The sequence below is a fragment of the Bubalus kerabau genome, chromosome 13 (assembly GCF_029407905.1).
Source record: "Bubalus kerabau isolate K-KA32 ecotype Philippines breed swamp buffalo chromosome 13, PCC_UOA_SB_1v2, whole genome shotgun sequence".
NCBI lineage: Eukaryota > Metazoa > Chordata > Mammalia > Artiodactyla > Bovidae > Bubalus > Bubalus kerabau.
Window position 1 is genome coordinate 42,287,683 of NC_073636.1, and position 14,553 is coordinate 42,302,235.

At 51.6% G+C, this 14,553-nt stretch overlaps 1 protein-coding gene across 1 annotated transcript; it reads left to right on the forward strand.

The window, feature by feature from the left end:
• The first annotated feature begins 5,057 nt into the window (after nt 1-5,057).
• NXT1 (nuclear transport factor 2 like export factor 1) lies at nt 5,058-8,069 on the forward strand. The gene is made up of 2 exons (XM_055544119.1): nt 5,058-5,449; nt 7,406-8,069. The coding sequence occupies exon 2, from the start codon at nt 7,460-7,462 to the stop codon at nt 7,880-7,882; it is 423 nt and encodes a 140-aa protein (XP_055400094.1). The 5' UTR covers nt 5,058-5,449; nt 7,406-7,459; the 3' UTR covers nt 7,883-8,069.
• Nucleotides 8,070-14,553: the final 6,484 nt, after the last annotated feature.

The window sequence follows — 14,553 nt, forward strand, 5'->3', positions numbered from 1 at the left end:
TTCACTTGACTAGACAGACTTTTGTTGGCAAAGTAATGTCTCTGTTTTTTAATATGCTGTCTAGGTTGGTCATTCACTTTTCACTTCCATGCACTGGAGAAGGAAATGACAACCTACTCCGGTGTTCTTGCCTGGAGAATCCCAGGGATGGGGGAGCCGGGTGGGCTGCCATCTATGGGGTTGCACAGAGTTGGAAATGCCTGAAGTGACAGCAGCAGCAGCGGCAGGTTGGTCATAACTTTTCTTCCAAGGAGTAAGTGTCTTTTAATTTCATGGCTGCAGTCACCATCTGCAGTGATTTTGGAGCCCAAAAATATAAAGTCTGTCACTGTTTCCCCATCTATTTGCCATGAAGTGATGGGACCAGATGCCATGATCTTAGTTTTCTGAATGTTGAGTTTTAAGCCCACTTTTGCACTCTCCTCTTACACTTTCATCAAGAGGTTCTCTTCTTCACTTTCTGCCATTAGGGTGGTGTCATCTGCATATTTGAGGTTACTGATATTTCTCCCAGCAATCTTGATTCTAGCTTGTGCTTCTTCCAGCCCAGCATTTCTTATGATGTACTCTGCATATAAGTTAAGTAAGCAGGATGAGGTACTCCTTTCCCTCTTTGGAACCAGTCTGTTTTTCCATGTCCAGTTCTAACTGTTGCTTCCTGACCTGCATACAGATTCCTGAAGAGGCAGGTGAGGTGACTTGGTATTCCCATCTCTTTAAGAATTTCCCAGACCTTGTTGTGGTCCACACAGTCAAAGGCTTTGGCATAGTCACAAAGCAGAAGTAGATGTTTTTATGGAACTCTCTTGCTTTTTCAATGATCCAACAGATGTTGGCAATTTGATCTCTGGTTCCTTTGCCTTTTCTAAATCCAGCTTGAACATCTGGAAGTTCACAGTTCACGTACTGTTGAAGCCTGGCTTGGAGAATTTTGAGCATTACTTTACTAGCATGTGAGATGAGTGCGACTGTGTGGCAGTTTGAGCATTCTTTGGCATTGCCTTTCTTTGGGATTGGAATGAAAACTGACCTTTTCCAGTCCTGTGGCCACTGCTGAGTTTTCCAAATTTGCTGGCATATTGAGTGCAACACTTTCAGAGCATCGTCTTTTAGGATTTGAAATAGCTCAACTGGAATTCCATCACCTCCACTAGCTTTGTTCATAGTGATGCTTCCTAAGGCCCACTTGACTTCACATTCCAGGATGTCTGGCTCTAGGTTGGTGATCACACCATCGTGATTATCTGAGTCATGAAGATCTTTTTTGTATAGTTCTTCTGTGTATTCTTGCCACTTCTTATTATCATCTTCTGCTTCTGTTAGGTCCATACCATTTCTGTCCTTTCTTGTGCCCGTCTTTGCATGAAATGTTCCCTTGGTACCTCTAATTTTCTTGAAAAGATCTCTAGACTTTCCCATTCTTTGGTTTTCCTCTATTTCTTTGCATTGATCACTGAGGAAGGCTTTCTTATCTCTCCTGATCTTCTTTGGAACTCTGCATTCAAATGGGTATATCTTTTCTTTTTTTCTTTGCCTTTCACTTCTCTTCTATTCACAGCTATTTGTGAGGCCTCCTCAGATAACCATTTTGCCTTTTTGCATTTCTTTTCCTTGGGGATGGTCTTGATCCCTGCCTCCTGTACAATGTCATCCATAAGAAAAAGGAAGCTGCAGGCCAGTCTGGCTATGATCCAGCAGCCCAGTGGGAGACACCGAAGCAGGTGGAAAGCCTATGGGACAAACATGGGCATTGCTGCTGGAGGGAGCTGTGCTCAATGGACCATGTCTCATCCCCCCTAGTGACGTTTTCTCTCCTGGGAACGCAGACCCTTCAGATCACATCATCCACCATCACCCCTGGTCCTGGTCGTGGCCCCATCCATGCTGCCATGGCCTCCACCTCCCCTGCTCCCTCAGACTCCGTGCTGGTCTCACAGGGTGCTCTAGTCTCCAGGACACAGGTTCAGGCGCAGATGAACAAACTTCCGTCTGGGTGCAATTTCAGAGATGAGGAGGGAGCCAATTCGGACCGTGGGCAGCTCTTGAGGCGGTGTCACTGTGGAAGGCCTGGAGGGGCCCTGTCTTTAGGGTCCCTTTAGTGGCAAGTGGCCCACCAGGTCATACAGTTGTGAGGTGCTATTCTGGAGGCTTTCCTTGAGCCTCAGGACGGGGCTTCAGTGAGCCTCCGAGAGTGCTGCATAATAGACCACATGATCCTCGGTGCATCACAGGGGACCAGCCGTTTATTTGTTCAGGAGTCCGCCACCTATCAGGGCAGGGCTTGGCAGGGAGGCACATGTCTACCCTGAGCCATACCAGCCCCAGCAGCCCGACCAGAACTGGAGGGTCCATTTCTAAGGCAGCCCACTCCCAGGACTGCTTCCTCTGTAGTTCTGCTGCTTCCTCTCTGGTGTGTGTGTGTGTGTGTGTGTGTGTGTGTGTGTGTGTGTGTAGATGTGTGCACACACACTTGCTCCCCTTCTCCGTCCCTACCTCTCTCTTGCTCACACCTCCCCTCTGGGCTCCTGGCCACAGCTCAGCTCCTAAACTAATGGACTTCTGTTCTCCCTGCCTTCCTAGGACCCCCAGAAAAGACAGGTCCCAAGTGACCTTCCAGAAAGGCAGTATCAGCTCACTCTGGTCCAGCAGCATTTTGGATGATTCCTCCAGTCATGGGGGTGGGGGGAGGGTGGGAGAAGGGGATAGCTACCCACTCCAGTATTCTTGCCTGAAGAATTCTGTGGACAGAGGAGCCTGGTGGGCTACAGTCCATGGGGTCGCAAAGAGTAAGACATGACTGAACAACTAACATTATGTTTGTTTATGCTCAATTTTTAATAGCTCCTCTAGTGGGGCGGGTGAGGGGGTGGGGGTGGTAGTAGCAGGGAGAGAACAGCACACGATGGTGCTGGTCATCCTGTTTTGCAGGCACAACTGCCCAGCCATCGCCGTGGACCACCAGGAGATCAGCTCCAAGTCACGCAGCCTTATCAAGCAAACGCCATCAGATACTGCAGCAGAGAACTATGCGGATAAGGGGAGAAGCTCGGTACCGGGTTTACAGACCCAAGAATACCAGCCTGTCTTCAGAGCTGCCAGCAGCTCGGCACGTCTGACCAGCTGTGTCCTTCCTCCCTGGACAGACTCCATGAGGCAAATAGGCCACTGGCTCCACGGCTGCTCAAGCCAGGCTCATCTTCCAGAAGGCGCCCATGTGGTTTGGTGACAAATCCCACCAATTTGTTGGTACACTTGTTCCAAGTTTAAAAGCCAGTTGTTGGAAGGATCATTGGCAAATAAGGAAGCTGTTATCAATGCAAAACGTCAAAGCATACCAGTGATTCCTGGATGCTTGCTTTGTGCCTGGCCCTGGGCTAAGCACTGACCACACCCTCTTCCAGTCACTCCTGACCCAAGGAAATGAGGGCATTACTGTCCCTCTTCTACACATGAGGCACTGAACCTCAAGAAGGTTAACTTACTTGCACAATCACTCTGCTAGTGCAGGAAGCCACACTAATTAACTTACAAGTAGATTTGTTTATAGGCTTCTCTGATAGCTTAGTTGCTAAAGAATTCACCTGCAATGCAGGAGACCCAGATTCGATCCCTGGGTTGGGAAAATCGCCTGGAGAAAGGAATGGCTACCCACTCCAGTATTCTTGCCTGAAGAATTCCATGGACAGAGGAACCTGGTGGGCTACAGTCCATGGGGTTGCAAAGAGTAAGACACGACTGAACAACTAACACTGTGTTTGTTTATGCCCAATTTTTAGTAGTACTGATAATAAAGGGAATTTACTGACTCTTGAAACTACAAAGTCTAAACTTCAGGGTTGATTTTGTTCCCAACAGTCATCAAAGTCTGCTTTCTCCCCTTCTTTCCTGTCTGCCTCATGGCACAAGGTGCCCGCCTCAGCATAGCAAGATGGCTGGAGCAGCACCACCACACATCACATGCCCAGAGAAATAGCATCTTTTCCAAAATGCCCTGGCAAACTCCTTCTCTAGGTTCAGTGGCCCTAATTAGGCAGCCCACCACCCCAGAATTGCTGCCTTAGAGCCAGCAGTGTGTCTAACTTTCTAAACTCAAGGAGCACTGGAAAGTATAAAATAGGCTTGCTTGCAAGCCTACTAGAATGTTGTGGAGCAATGATTTGAACCCTGTCTGCTCATTCAAACAGTATTTACCGACCCCTTGCTGTGGATCAGGCACAGTTTAGATGGTAGAGACTAATCTGAAAGTTCCCGACCTCCCATCTTCCTGTTGCTGGCTGGGCTGCCTCTGAGGGTTAAACTCTTGTTTTCATCAGAACCTAGTGCTGGTTAAATATCCTGCCGACCAGTGTTTCTAGGACTGAAGAGGCTCTGTGACTCCAGACTGTTACTTAATTTCTGTCTCTCGACCTCCTAGTCTATAAAATCGGGAATAATGATGCCTCCCTGAAGTTATGAGAATGAAATGAAATGGGTTTACATGGGAAACATACGGAAACTTAAAAGCGACAATCCAACCCAGTGGGCATGCACGAGGTCAACTCTCGTTTTCATGCTAGTGATGCTGGGATTCGGAGTTTTGTAGATTAAATTCCAATTTCACTGGATCGGGCTTTGTAAAGACATTGTCTTGTGCATACGGTTCCAAAGACGCTAGTTCAATTCAAACGTTCTACTCAACCTGCAACTTATTTGTTTATAAACCACATCTTTCATGGGGGGGGGGGGGCGGGGGCGGTAGCCTATACTGAAGAGCCCATCACTTTCTAAACTGGTCCTGAACTCTGAGAGCAAGCGTTCCCTTAGGAAAGCAGGCAAAGGACCGCCCTGGCATTGCCAAGGTGCACATACCCAGAACAGGAGGCAGCGTCAGTTAACCCCTGCCTGGAGGCCTCTGCGCAGCCGCGAGAAGGCACCAGAGCGCCCCCAGAGCCGGGGACCTGCGAGGCTTCGTCCAATCAGAGACCTCACCTAACCTCGGGCCGGCGTCTATAGACCAATGAAAACTCGAGCGCGCGGTCTTCTGGGAACATGCCTCTCACGGAAGCTGCCTTACCCCTGCCACACTTAGGCAGGGCTAGCCTTACGGTAGGCCGCCCCACTGGCTGAAACGGCTGTCCGTCACGGGGCGGGAAGGGGCCGGACGCTCGAGTCTGCGCGTTGCTGGCTGGCCGCGCGCGGGAACCCGCAGAGGCGCTGGCTGGACCCGGCAGGTCCTCGGAGGTAGTGGTGCGGCGGAGGCGGCTCTTCCCGGGCCCCCTTGGGCAGGCGGCCGAGGACCGCGGAGCCTCGGCTGGCCCGGCCTACGGTCACGGGGGGCTCCGCATAGCCGCGTGAACGGAGCCGCCCACGCCGACCCGTGCGGTGATTTCCCCTGCACCTGCCCGCCCAACTGAGCCCCCCGCTGACCCAGTCGTCTCCCGCACTGAGCAGGGCGGTCACTCCCGCGCAGGTAGGTGCCCCTGCGCAGATCTGCGCTCCCCGGTCTGGTAGATGACCCTCGCGTACGTAGGAGGTTCCCCCCACCCGTCAGTGGCCCCCGCGTGGCGAGGATGCCGCCTGGTCTCGCCGCGAGTATGGGGCGGTCGCAGTCCCGCAGAAACGACCGCTCCCTAAGGACCCCCGGGCGGGCAGCTGGTTGAGCTGCGGAGGCCCGAGATGCCGGTTATCGGCGTGGACGCCAGCTGATGGGCGCTCGGCTGAGTGCGGGGGGTGGTGTCCAGCGAGGGCGACGGGCCCGGAGGGGGAGGTTACAAACTGGCCATCCTGGAACCCTGCGTCCCCAGACTGGACCAAGAGAGGCAGGAGCCGGTGAGACGACCGCGCCGTCCCGGCAGGCAGCGTATTCTAGTAGAGGACAGATCAGGGGCGTGTCCACCCTCGACCTCGTCCACACCTGGGTTTTCTTTCTTCGTTGCGACGTTGTTACCGTAACGCCTCATCAGTTCGCGGTGACTATTGAAGGACGGGGTGTATATAAAGCGTTGGCAAGTAGAGTTTGGAGCGAGTGTTTGGGCAGCGGGACTTGAGGCCCCACCCCCACCCCACCCCCGCCCGGAGGGTGTGGCAGGACCGGCGTCGGTGCCTGGCCCTCAGCGCTCTTTTCAAGGCCGGAGCTCTCCCCGCCTACCCCCTCCTCCCTCTGGCCAGTTCTCTCCTGGAGGCTCTGGCCTCCTCCACCTTCCTCTCCCTGACTCCCTCCTAACCTTGCGTGGGATCTTTTGTCTCGTTCTAAAGCTGATTTTTTTTTTTTTTTTTAAGTTAGACTCTCCCCATGGCTCATCCCCGTAAAGAATCCGCCTGCAGTGCAGGAAATGAGAGGCGGGTTCGATCCCTGGGTCTGGACTATCCCCTAGAGAAGGAAATGGCAACCCACTCCAATATTCTTGCCTGGAGAATCCCATGGACAGAGGAGCCTGGGGGGCTACAGTCCATGGGGTCGCAAAGAGTCAAAGGAACACTGCTGAGCATGCATGCACAACGTTGAAATGAAAAAAATACTCAGTATTTAAGTTTGTAAATTAAATGCATCCAATATTTTAGTAATGTTGTCTTCTGTTGGATTTTTGTGTAGTGAAATATTTTAATCAGGCAAAAAAGAATACAACTACAATAGTTATTGTATACCCTAAAAAAAAAGTAAATAATTTTTCCTTATGCTTTTGGACTTTTTTTATTTTTTTAAGGAAATGTTTCATTTTGGCTACAGCTAAAATTCTTCCTTGCTGTCATCACCTCCTCACCCCACAGAATTTCTTCTGTCTGGCCTGTCCTTTCTTGGCTCACAGGACTCCCCTGTGCTCCCTGGAGCTCTTGAGTCCTCACTCATTCCAGTCAACTCCAGCCTTGCTCCTTAAATAGAGCCCATAGTGAGAACTGTGGCCACCATTATTGGTCCTGTCCTGTTCTCTCGACATTTGTTCTCTTGCCCTCTTAGGAAACCTGCCTTCTCTTCACCCTCCCAGGCCCAGTAGGTGAGCTCATGATAGATGGATCAGCCTTTATTGGGCCACTATTCCCTTCTCCGGAGTGTGGTGTCTGCACCAGACACACGAGGGCAGTCACAGCTGTTCCATGCTTCCAGGAAAAAGCAGCCTCCCACAGTCAGTTGTACTACAGCTTATAAAATAAGGTTGTTAAAATTCATAGTAATAGCTGTCATTGCTGACCGTGTGGGTCTCAGGCTTTTTAACTGAGTGTGTGGCGTCCCCTGCTTCCTTTCATCCTGCACTGCAGTCCTAGTCATGCACAGGTAGGGATGTTCCTGTCTCAAATAGGCAAACTGGAGCCCAGCCGGGCCAGGCGTTGGCAGCAGGGGGCGCCCAGAATTTCGCCTCAGTGGGAGGACTGGTCCTTTGTGGGGCATGACGGTCATCAGCATTCATACAGGGTCTCTTCCACCTTACAGCCCCGTTGGGTACAGGAGGCACCTGGGCCACGGCCTCCCTCGGCAGGGCCAGTGATGGCTTCCGTGGACTTCAAGACCTATGTGGACCAGGCGTGCCGTGCAGCTGAGGAGTTCGTGAACGTGTACTACAGCACCATGGACAAGCGGCGGCGGCTGCTGTCCCGCCTGTACATGGGCACAGCCACCCTGGTGTGGAACGGCAACGCCGTCTCCGGGCAAGAGTCCCTGAGTGAGTTTTTTGAGATGCTGCCTTCCAGCGAATTCCAGATTAACGTGGTAGATTGCCAGCCTGTCCATGACGAAGCCACCCCGAGCCAGACCACAGTCCTTGTGGTGATCTGTGGGACAGTGAAGTTTGAGGGCAACAAACAGCGGGACTTCAACCAGAACTTCATCCTGACTGCCCAGGCCTCACCCAGCAACACAGTGTGGAAGATCGCCAGTGACTGCTTCCGGTTCCAGGACTGGGCCTGCTAGTGGGGTGGCGGGACACCCCCAGCCTGAACCCTGGGCTCACTCAAGTCTGAGGGACCCCTGTCTGGGCATATACTTGTTTGTCACAGATGCCTTTTTGAAGTAGTAAAATTCTCTATTTTTCTATTTGCCCAGGAGAGACTCTGGTTCTGGAAATTCTGATGAATAAAATGTTGCTTCTTTTCTCCTTGCTGGATGTGTTTGGCCGATACTGGGGAGAGGGGCCCAGGAGAAGGAGGGTTAAAGCTGCAAGGCTAGCAGAAGGCACTGCAGAGACTGAGATCCAGGGCTGAGCACCTGCCTCAGGCACAGATGTGTACACAGGTGTACCAGAGCCGGACTCAGCCCGCACACATGGGCACACACAGAGGCCACCCTTGGGACTCTTCGAAAATCAGCAGGCGCACATCCTGGTCGAACTACTGAATCTCAGAGGGTGGGCCTGAGCGTTTTTGGCATTTTACAAAAGCCCTCTAGCTGTCTATTAAAACATTTTAGAGAACCCCCTGACTAGGTGGCTGGACCCGCACTGGGACTTTGCACCTGTGCTGGGAGTTACATGGATGAAAACAGGTAAGATACCTGGAGTTAGCTAATAACTGCTTGTAAACAGGAAGCTCCATTGACTACTCCCTTACAAAGAGGAGACCTGCTTTTAAGAGGAGGAAGTACTGAGGTGGGGCCGGGGAGCATCAGAATTAGATGCTGGTTTTACTGACCCTGAGGACCAACTCACCCCATTTCGCCAAAGTAAAGAAAAAATGAGCTGTTTCCATCATCCTTTGATTAATAGATGAGCTCTTGTGGACATGCAGTTTCCCCAGGTAAATCTGTGACCAAAGGTTGGGCTGGGGGGTGTGGGTTAGGATTAGGAATGGGGGACTTGTGTAGGCTGCACAGATGGAAGGGACCTCTAGCCCTGGGCTATGGCGTCCACTGGGGATGGCTAGGCAAGGTGGGCATAAGGATCTCACTCCCCTCTGATAGAGGAAAAGGGGCCTCGCCTTGGGGACTGGACTGGGAGCTGGCAGGACAGAGGGACAGGGCAGGAGGCTGGACGATGGCTGTTGCACAGAGGGTGGCGGGCAGCGGCAGCCTGTACTTCAGGGCAAGCCCTGGTCAGTGTCCCAGGCTGGCATGCATGCCTGAACACAGAGCCCGGGGTGTGTGTGTGGGGCTGGTGGGGTGGGGGGTGGTGGGGGGGTGTCTCAGGTGCCGGATCACTGGGCCTCTGGGAGAAGCCAAGCAGCGAGTGGACAGGGTCCTCAGGGCTCAAAGTTGCTAGAGAGCAAGAACCCCCCACTGCAGGAGGTCTGTTTTCTAAGGCCAGATCTAAGCAGTCTTGGGCTCCCCAGGCGCTAGTTGTAAAGAACCCACCTGCCAATGCAGGAGATGTAGGAAAGGCGGTTTGATTCCTGGGTTGGGAAGATTCCCTGGAGGAGAGCATGACAACCCACTCCAGTATTCTTGCCTGGAGAATCCCATGGAAGAGGAGCCTGGAGGGCTACAACCCGTAGGGTCGCAAAGAGTCAGACACAACTGAAGCGACTTAGCACACACGAACTAAGCAGTGCTGAGGCCTCAGAAAACCCACTCCAGTGCCCCAAGAGAAAAAAGATCCAGGTTCAGAGATAGCCAACTCGTCTTACAGAATGCTCCCCTCCAAAGGCTCATGACTGAGAAACTCAGTGATGATGGAGGGGGCTAGAGGTACACCAACTTGGCTGAGGAAGGGTCCAGACACAGAGCCTTCTAATCCTCGAGGCTTTGAGGGGCTTTAGGTGAATGCAGGACTGTCTCATCTACAAGTGAGTGCCACATGTCATCAGGGTGCCCCACTGAAGGGCCTCAGCTGCTCTCTGACCACTGAGAGTCCACTGAGAGCTAGGTCAGACATCACTTGCTCTGTGGTTCTTCGCTAGTGCAGCTAGCATGCAGGCCTGCACTTCAGAGTAGCAGGGGCTCACAGCCCCTCTGAAGGGGGCTTGAAGAGGCAGACCTGTCTGTGATACAAATATGAAAAATCTTTGAGAGTCTCTGAAGTTCAAATACTTGGTATAATATTAACAACAGTTGTTACAGGCAGCAAGAACAACATCCCCAAAACAGCTCAAGATACTTTGCACCATTTTAAGCCCCGTTTTACAAATGAGGAAACTTGCTTTGTGTTTAAAAAAAAAAAAAAAAAAAAGATTCCATATAGGCTTGCCCTATATGCACGGACCGCTGGGAGGATTGGCAAAAACGTTAAGTACGGCTGTCCTTAGGGACTGGGTTCTAGAGTTTTAACGCGGAGACAAGGCACTTGATGCCGAATGTCCTCGTAGATTTTCAGTGTGCGCATCATGTTTTTTAAATTAAAATCTCATTTAATAATCAAGGCTGTTTTCACAGCCAGAAATAGGGGCATTCAAGTTGCTGTGAACACCTCGAAGAGTGGCTTCCCGCCCCAGAGCGTCCCCACCTGAGCTTGACCCTACCAGTGAAGTATCCAAGTAGATAACGCTTTGAAACATCCTGGGTTCTCCGGGGAAAAGAAAAAAAAAGGGGGGGGGGGGGAATGTTTTATTAAAGATCACCACCTGGCCCTGTGAGAAGTTAAAGTCTGGAAACGCTGCCCAAATTTAAGGCAGGTGAAGACGTGCCTGATCTCATTGATATAGCCCCAGCTGACCCAATACGGCTTGGCCTGGCCCACTTGAACCGGATCTCGCAGTGGACCGTACAGCCGGACCGCGCTAGAAAACCCCTGCCCGGCCCCGCCGCCCCGAGGGTGGGACAGAGGGCCGGGCCCCCACCCTGAACCCAAACCGCGAGGCCACCTGCCCCAGGCACAGACGCCCGATCCGCCTCCGCCCACTCAAAGGCCACTAAGCCGCGCATCCCGGCGCACGCAGGGAGGCCAACAGCATCACCGGCGACGTCCGGGGACCCATCGGAAACCGAGGCTCCAGCCCCGCCCCTCGTCAGCGCTCGGTGGGCGGAGGGGGCGGCCTCCTGTGGACGGGGCGGGCAGCTCCAGCTACCCTCCCTGGGCAGTTTAGAATTTGATGTGGGGAGTTGCTTACGGTCTGGTTCCAAAGAATCGCTTTTAAATCAGATCATTTCCTGGGTACAACAGCATACCTTCTTTATTCATTAAAGTATAGTGAAGGTTTCCTCAAACATTTTTCCAGCTTTAAGTATAATTGACAAATTGTCTTTAAAGTGTACATGATGATTTGATAAACATATACATTGTGGAATGATTACCACGAGTTCCATTAAACACTTTTTAAAACGTTGTTTTAATGACTGCATAATAAACCAGTGCATGGGTATATTCAGTTGTCTCCTTCTGGGCAAGTAGGTTGTTTCCAAATTTTCACTAACATAATTACCTGAAAGCTGTTCACTCCATTTCCTCAGGATGACTACAGGGCGTTACATGGAGATAAATATCTATTCCCCTGAGACTGCATTTCCCATGCAACTTCTGCTGCATCACAGGTTGTGTTTAACTTCGGGTCAGTTTGTCCTATTCATTATCATTGCTTTTTATAGTGATGTCTCTGCCATGCGTACATGTATGTGAGTTGTCCATTTGTATTCTTTGTTTTGTATTAGGCTGTTGGTATTTCTTCATTTTCTAAAGCTTCTTTGAATAGCCTGCTGTAATTTCTACCTTGGAACCTGATCAGGTAGCATTTCTAAAGGGAACTGAATATAAAACTTATAATAATCACATCCAGTTTCTTCACTTTAATCATTAAAGCTATTATGACCCTGATAAAGAAGTCCTTTCAGCACTGAACACTAACCAACTTAGGTAGAACACAGAATTTTGGCTGCTTTTTCCACATATCCTGGTTCTATGTCTACTTGGACTTTTAACAATTCTAAATACTTAATGTGTTCTTTTAAACATTTAGGCTCTTTGTTAGTGACAAAGTAAGATTGCATTGGTGTTACATTTTATATTAAATTGTCCTATAAAGAATGGTGGGTCTATTTTGACATCTTGTGTTGAAGCAAAGTTGATTTCAAAACGTGCGTGGCCAGATTAAATTTATCCAAATGTGGTGCTCATGATAAGAGGATATATGTATTTTTAAAACATACATGGCTTAATGGAATCTGAACTCTTTCCACAAATAAGGTGCTATTTGTTCGTATGTTTCCTATCTTCTATCATTAGCATATACACTTTTCTTGGAAACATTTTATTTGGGCACACATCTTGAAGACTGAGGACTATTTTTGAAACTATTGAGAGTTTTGATAAACAGAACATCATGCTGAAGACACTGTATGTGTAAAAATCCCTTGCTTAAAGTTGTTTCCATCCATCAGTGAGCATGTGAAGTTGGAATCCCCGGGCACTGCTGGTGGGAATGGAAAATGGTGTGGTTGTCATGGAAAACAAGTTGGGGGTTCCTCAAAAAGTTAAACACAGAATTACCATATGGTCTAGCAATTCTACTTCTAGATACATACCCCAAAGAAATGAAAGCATGGACTCAGATTCTTGTACACCAGTGTTCATAGCAGTCACTGGCAGACCGATACCAGGAGAGTGCAGAGGTGAGAGATGGTAGCCATGTGGCCAGGCAGTAGGGCTGGATTGCTGGACTTTAATGGGAAGCGTCCCCCCCACCCCACCATGTCCCCCCAGCACCTTAGAAACCACACTTCTCAGTATTCACTTTTGGATTCACACAAAACAGACATGGAACATCTAGGATGCTATTGATACTTAATCATACCCTCCCTAGTTCCCATTTGATGTTTACCTGATCTGACAAGAGACAGCTCTGTTGTGTAGCAGCAGAGGCGTGTGGCCAGCACAGAGCTGAGTTATGGAGGTTCAATCCTAGCTGTCTTGTTCTCCCTGTGTGATCTTGGGTAAGTTGGCCAACCTCCCTCTGCCTCAGTCTCCTCATTCATATAATGGGGGCAATAATACTACCCCCTCAGGGTTTTGTGAGCAGTGACTAACATCAGTAATGGGGGAATGGTGTAGTAGCGGCCCACCTTCTGTAACCATGAAGCACGCTCTGTTATTATCCTGAGACTTGAGACCAGTTTGGGTGAAGTTGCTGGGAGGAGATCTGTTTGCAGGAGGAAGTCAGGCCCTCCCTGGTGAGGGAGGGAAGGAGACTCCAGTCTGGAGAGAGACTAAACTCTCAGGGCATGCACCTGGGCCTGAGGCCAACCTCCAGAAACTGGGATGACTTCTGGAAATCCTCCTGAGAAGGAGAACTGTGGGATACACTTCCTAGTGCACCTGGAGGGAGGAAGAGCCCACGAGTGTGTGAGGAGGGCAGGAAACCGGCAGAGTCATCATGTTTTTTTAGCTGCAGCAGAAAACAGATTGTGCGGTAGCTACAAATCAGAAGCTAGAAAGTAGGGCGGAACAGATGGTGGAACTGCTTATCTTCTTTGGGCTTCACTGTGAATAGCGGCTGACCCATTTCCCCAAGGTCACGGGCTTCTGCGCTGACTGCACCCAGGGAGGGCAGGTGGGCACAGTGCCAGGTGGCAGGGAGGGCGTGTAACATGTGCCCTGTGTGGAGGAAAGTCGGGCCATGGCAAGCTGAGCTCAGTCTTCTGCCACAGGGCCTCCAGGCTCCCTGTCCTGAGCTTCTTCCACTAGTGACACCACAATCATCAGGGCGAGGCCTCCCACTCTGGGATGGACTTGAGCGCTTATAGTCCTAAACATGGAAACTAAAGGATGATAAATAGTTATTTTCAATGGCTTCCATTCCTCCTGCCTTGACAACATGGAAAAGAGGCTGCTGCCTAAGGCGCCGTTGCCTGGACCCTGGCATCCGGGCCCTGCTACCCGGGTCCACACTACGTCCCAGCCGCTTCAGGCAGATGTTTTCCAGACTGGTACACAGACAATAAGAGAGGGCTTGTTTTAGACGAGGACAGTGCAGAGGATCTGCCTCGTTTCTGGACGTTGTCTACACTGTGCAAACCGAACCAGAAGACACAGGATGAGAGGTCGGCCCAGGATATGCTGGGCCTCTGGGACAAATGAAGACAAAGGGAGGTTCGGAGCGGCGACGTGAAGCCTCCATAATGGGGCGGGGTTGCGGGGAATGCCCAGGCTCCGGGATCGCCTGCGGACAGCCGAAGGCGCGCACATCCCGGGGAGCGGTGGCCCGAGCGCGAAGCTCGCGGGCTTTCAGAGCACAGGCGGCTCCGGCTCACCTCATGGCCGCCCGTGCGCCTCACCTGCGGCCCGCGCGCCCAAAGCTACCCCAGCCCCGACTCCGCCCGGTGCTGCCGGGCTAGACCTACAGATTCCTGCGGCACGTGGCGGAGCCCCGCCCCCTCCAGGTGCCACGCCCTCCTGGCTCCTCCCATCACCACGCCCTCTTCCAGCACCACGCCCCTCCTGGCCCCTCCCACTGTCCCCGCCCCTATGACCCCACACACCAGACGCTCCGCCCCATCGGGTGCTCCGCCCTCCTACCGTCCCGCCCATCCGGCTGGGGCCCCGGGGGAGGGACCTGCGCGTGAGGCGCGGGTCTCCCCCACGGGTCACGTGACTTTCCCGGCCCTGACCCCTCCCCGCTACCGCGTCGCGAGAAGCTCAGAGCCGCCGGCACAATGTTCTGCGCAGGCGCAGATCCTACTTCGCGGCGGGTGACGCAATTCTGCGCAGCCGGCGGGGCGTGCGG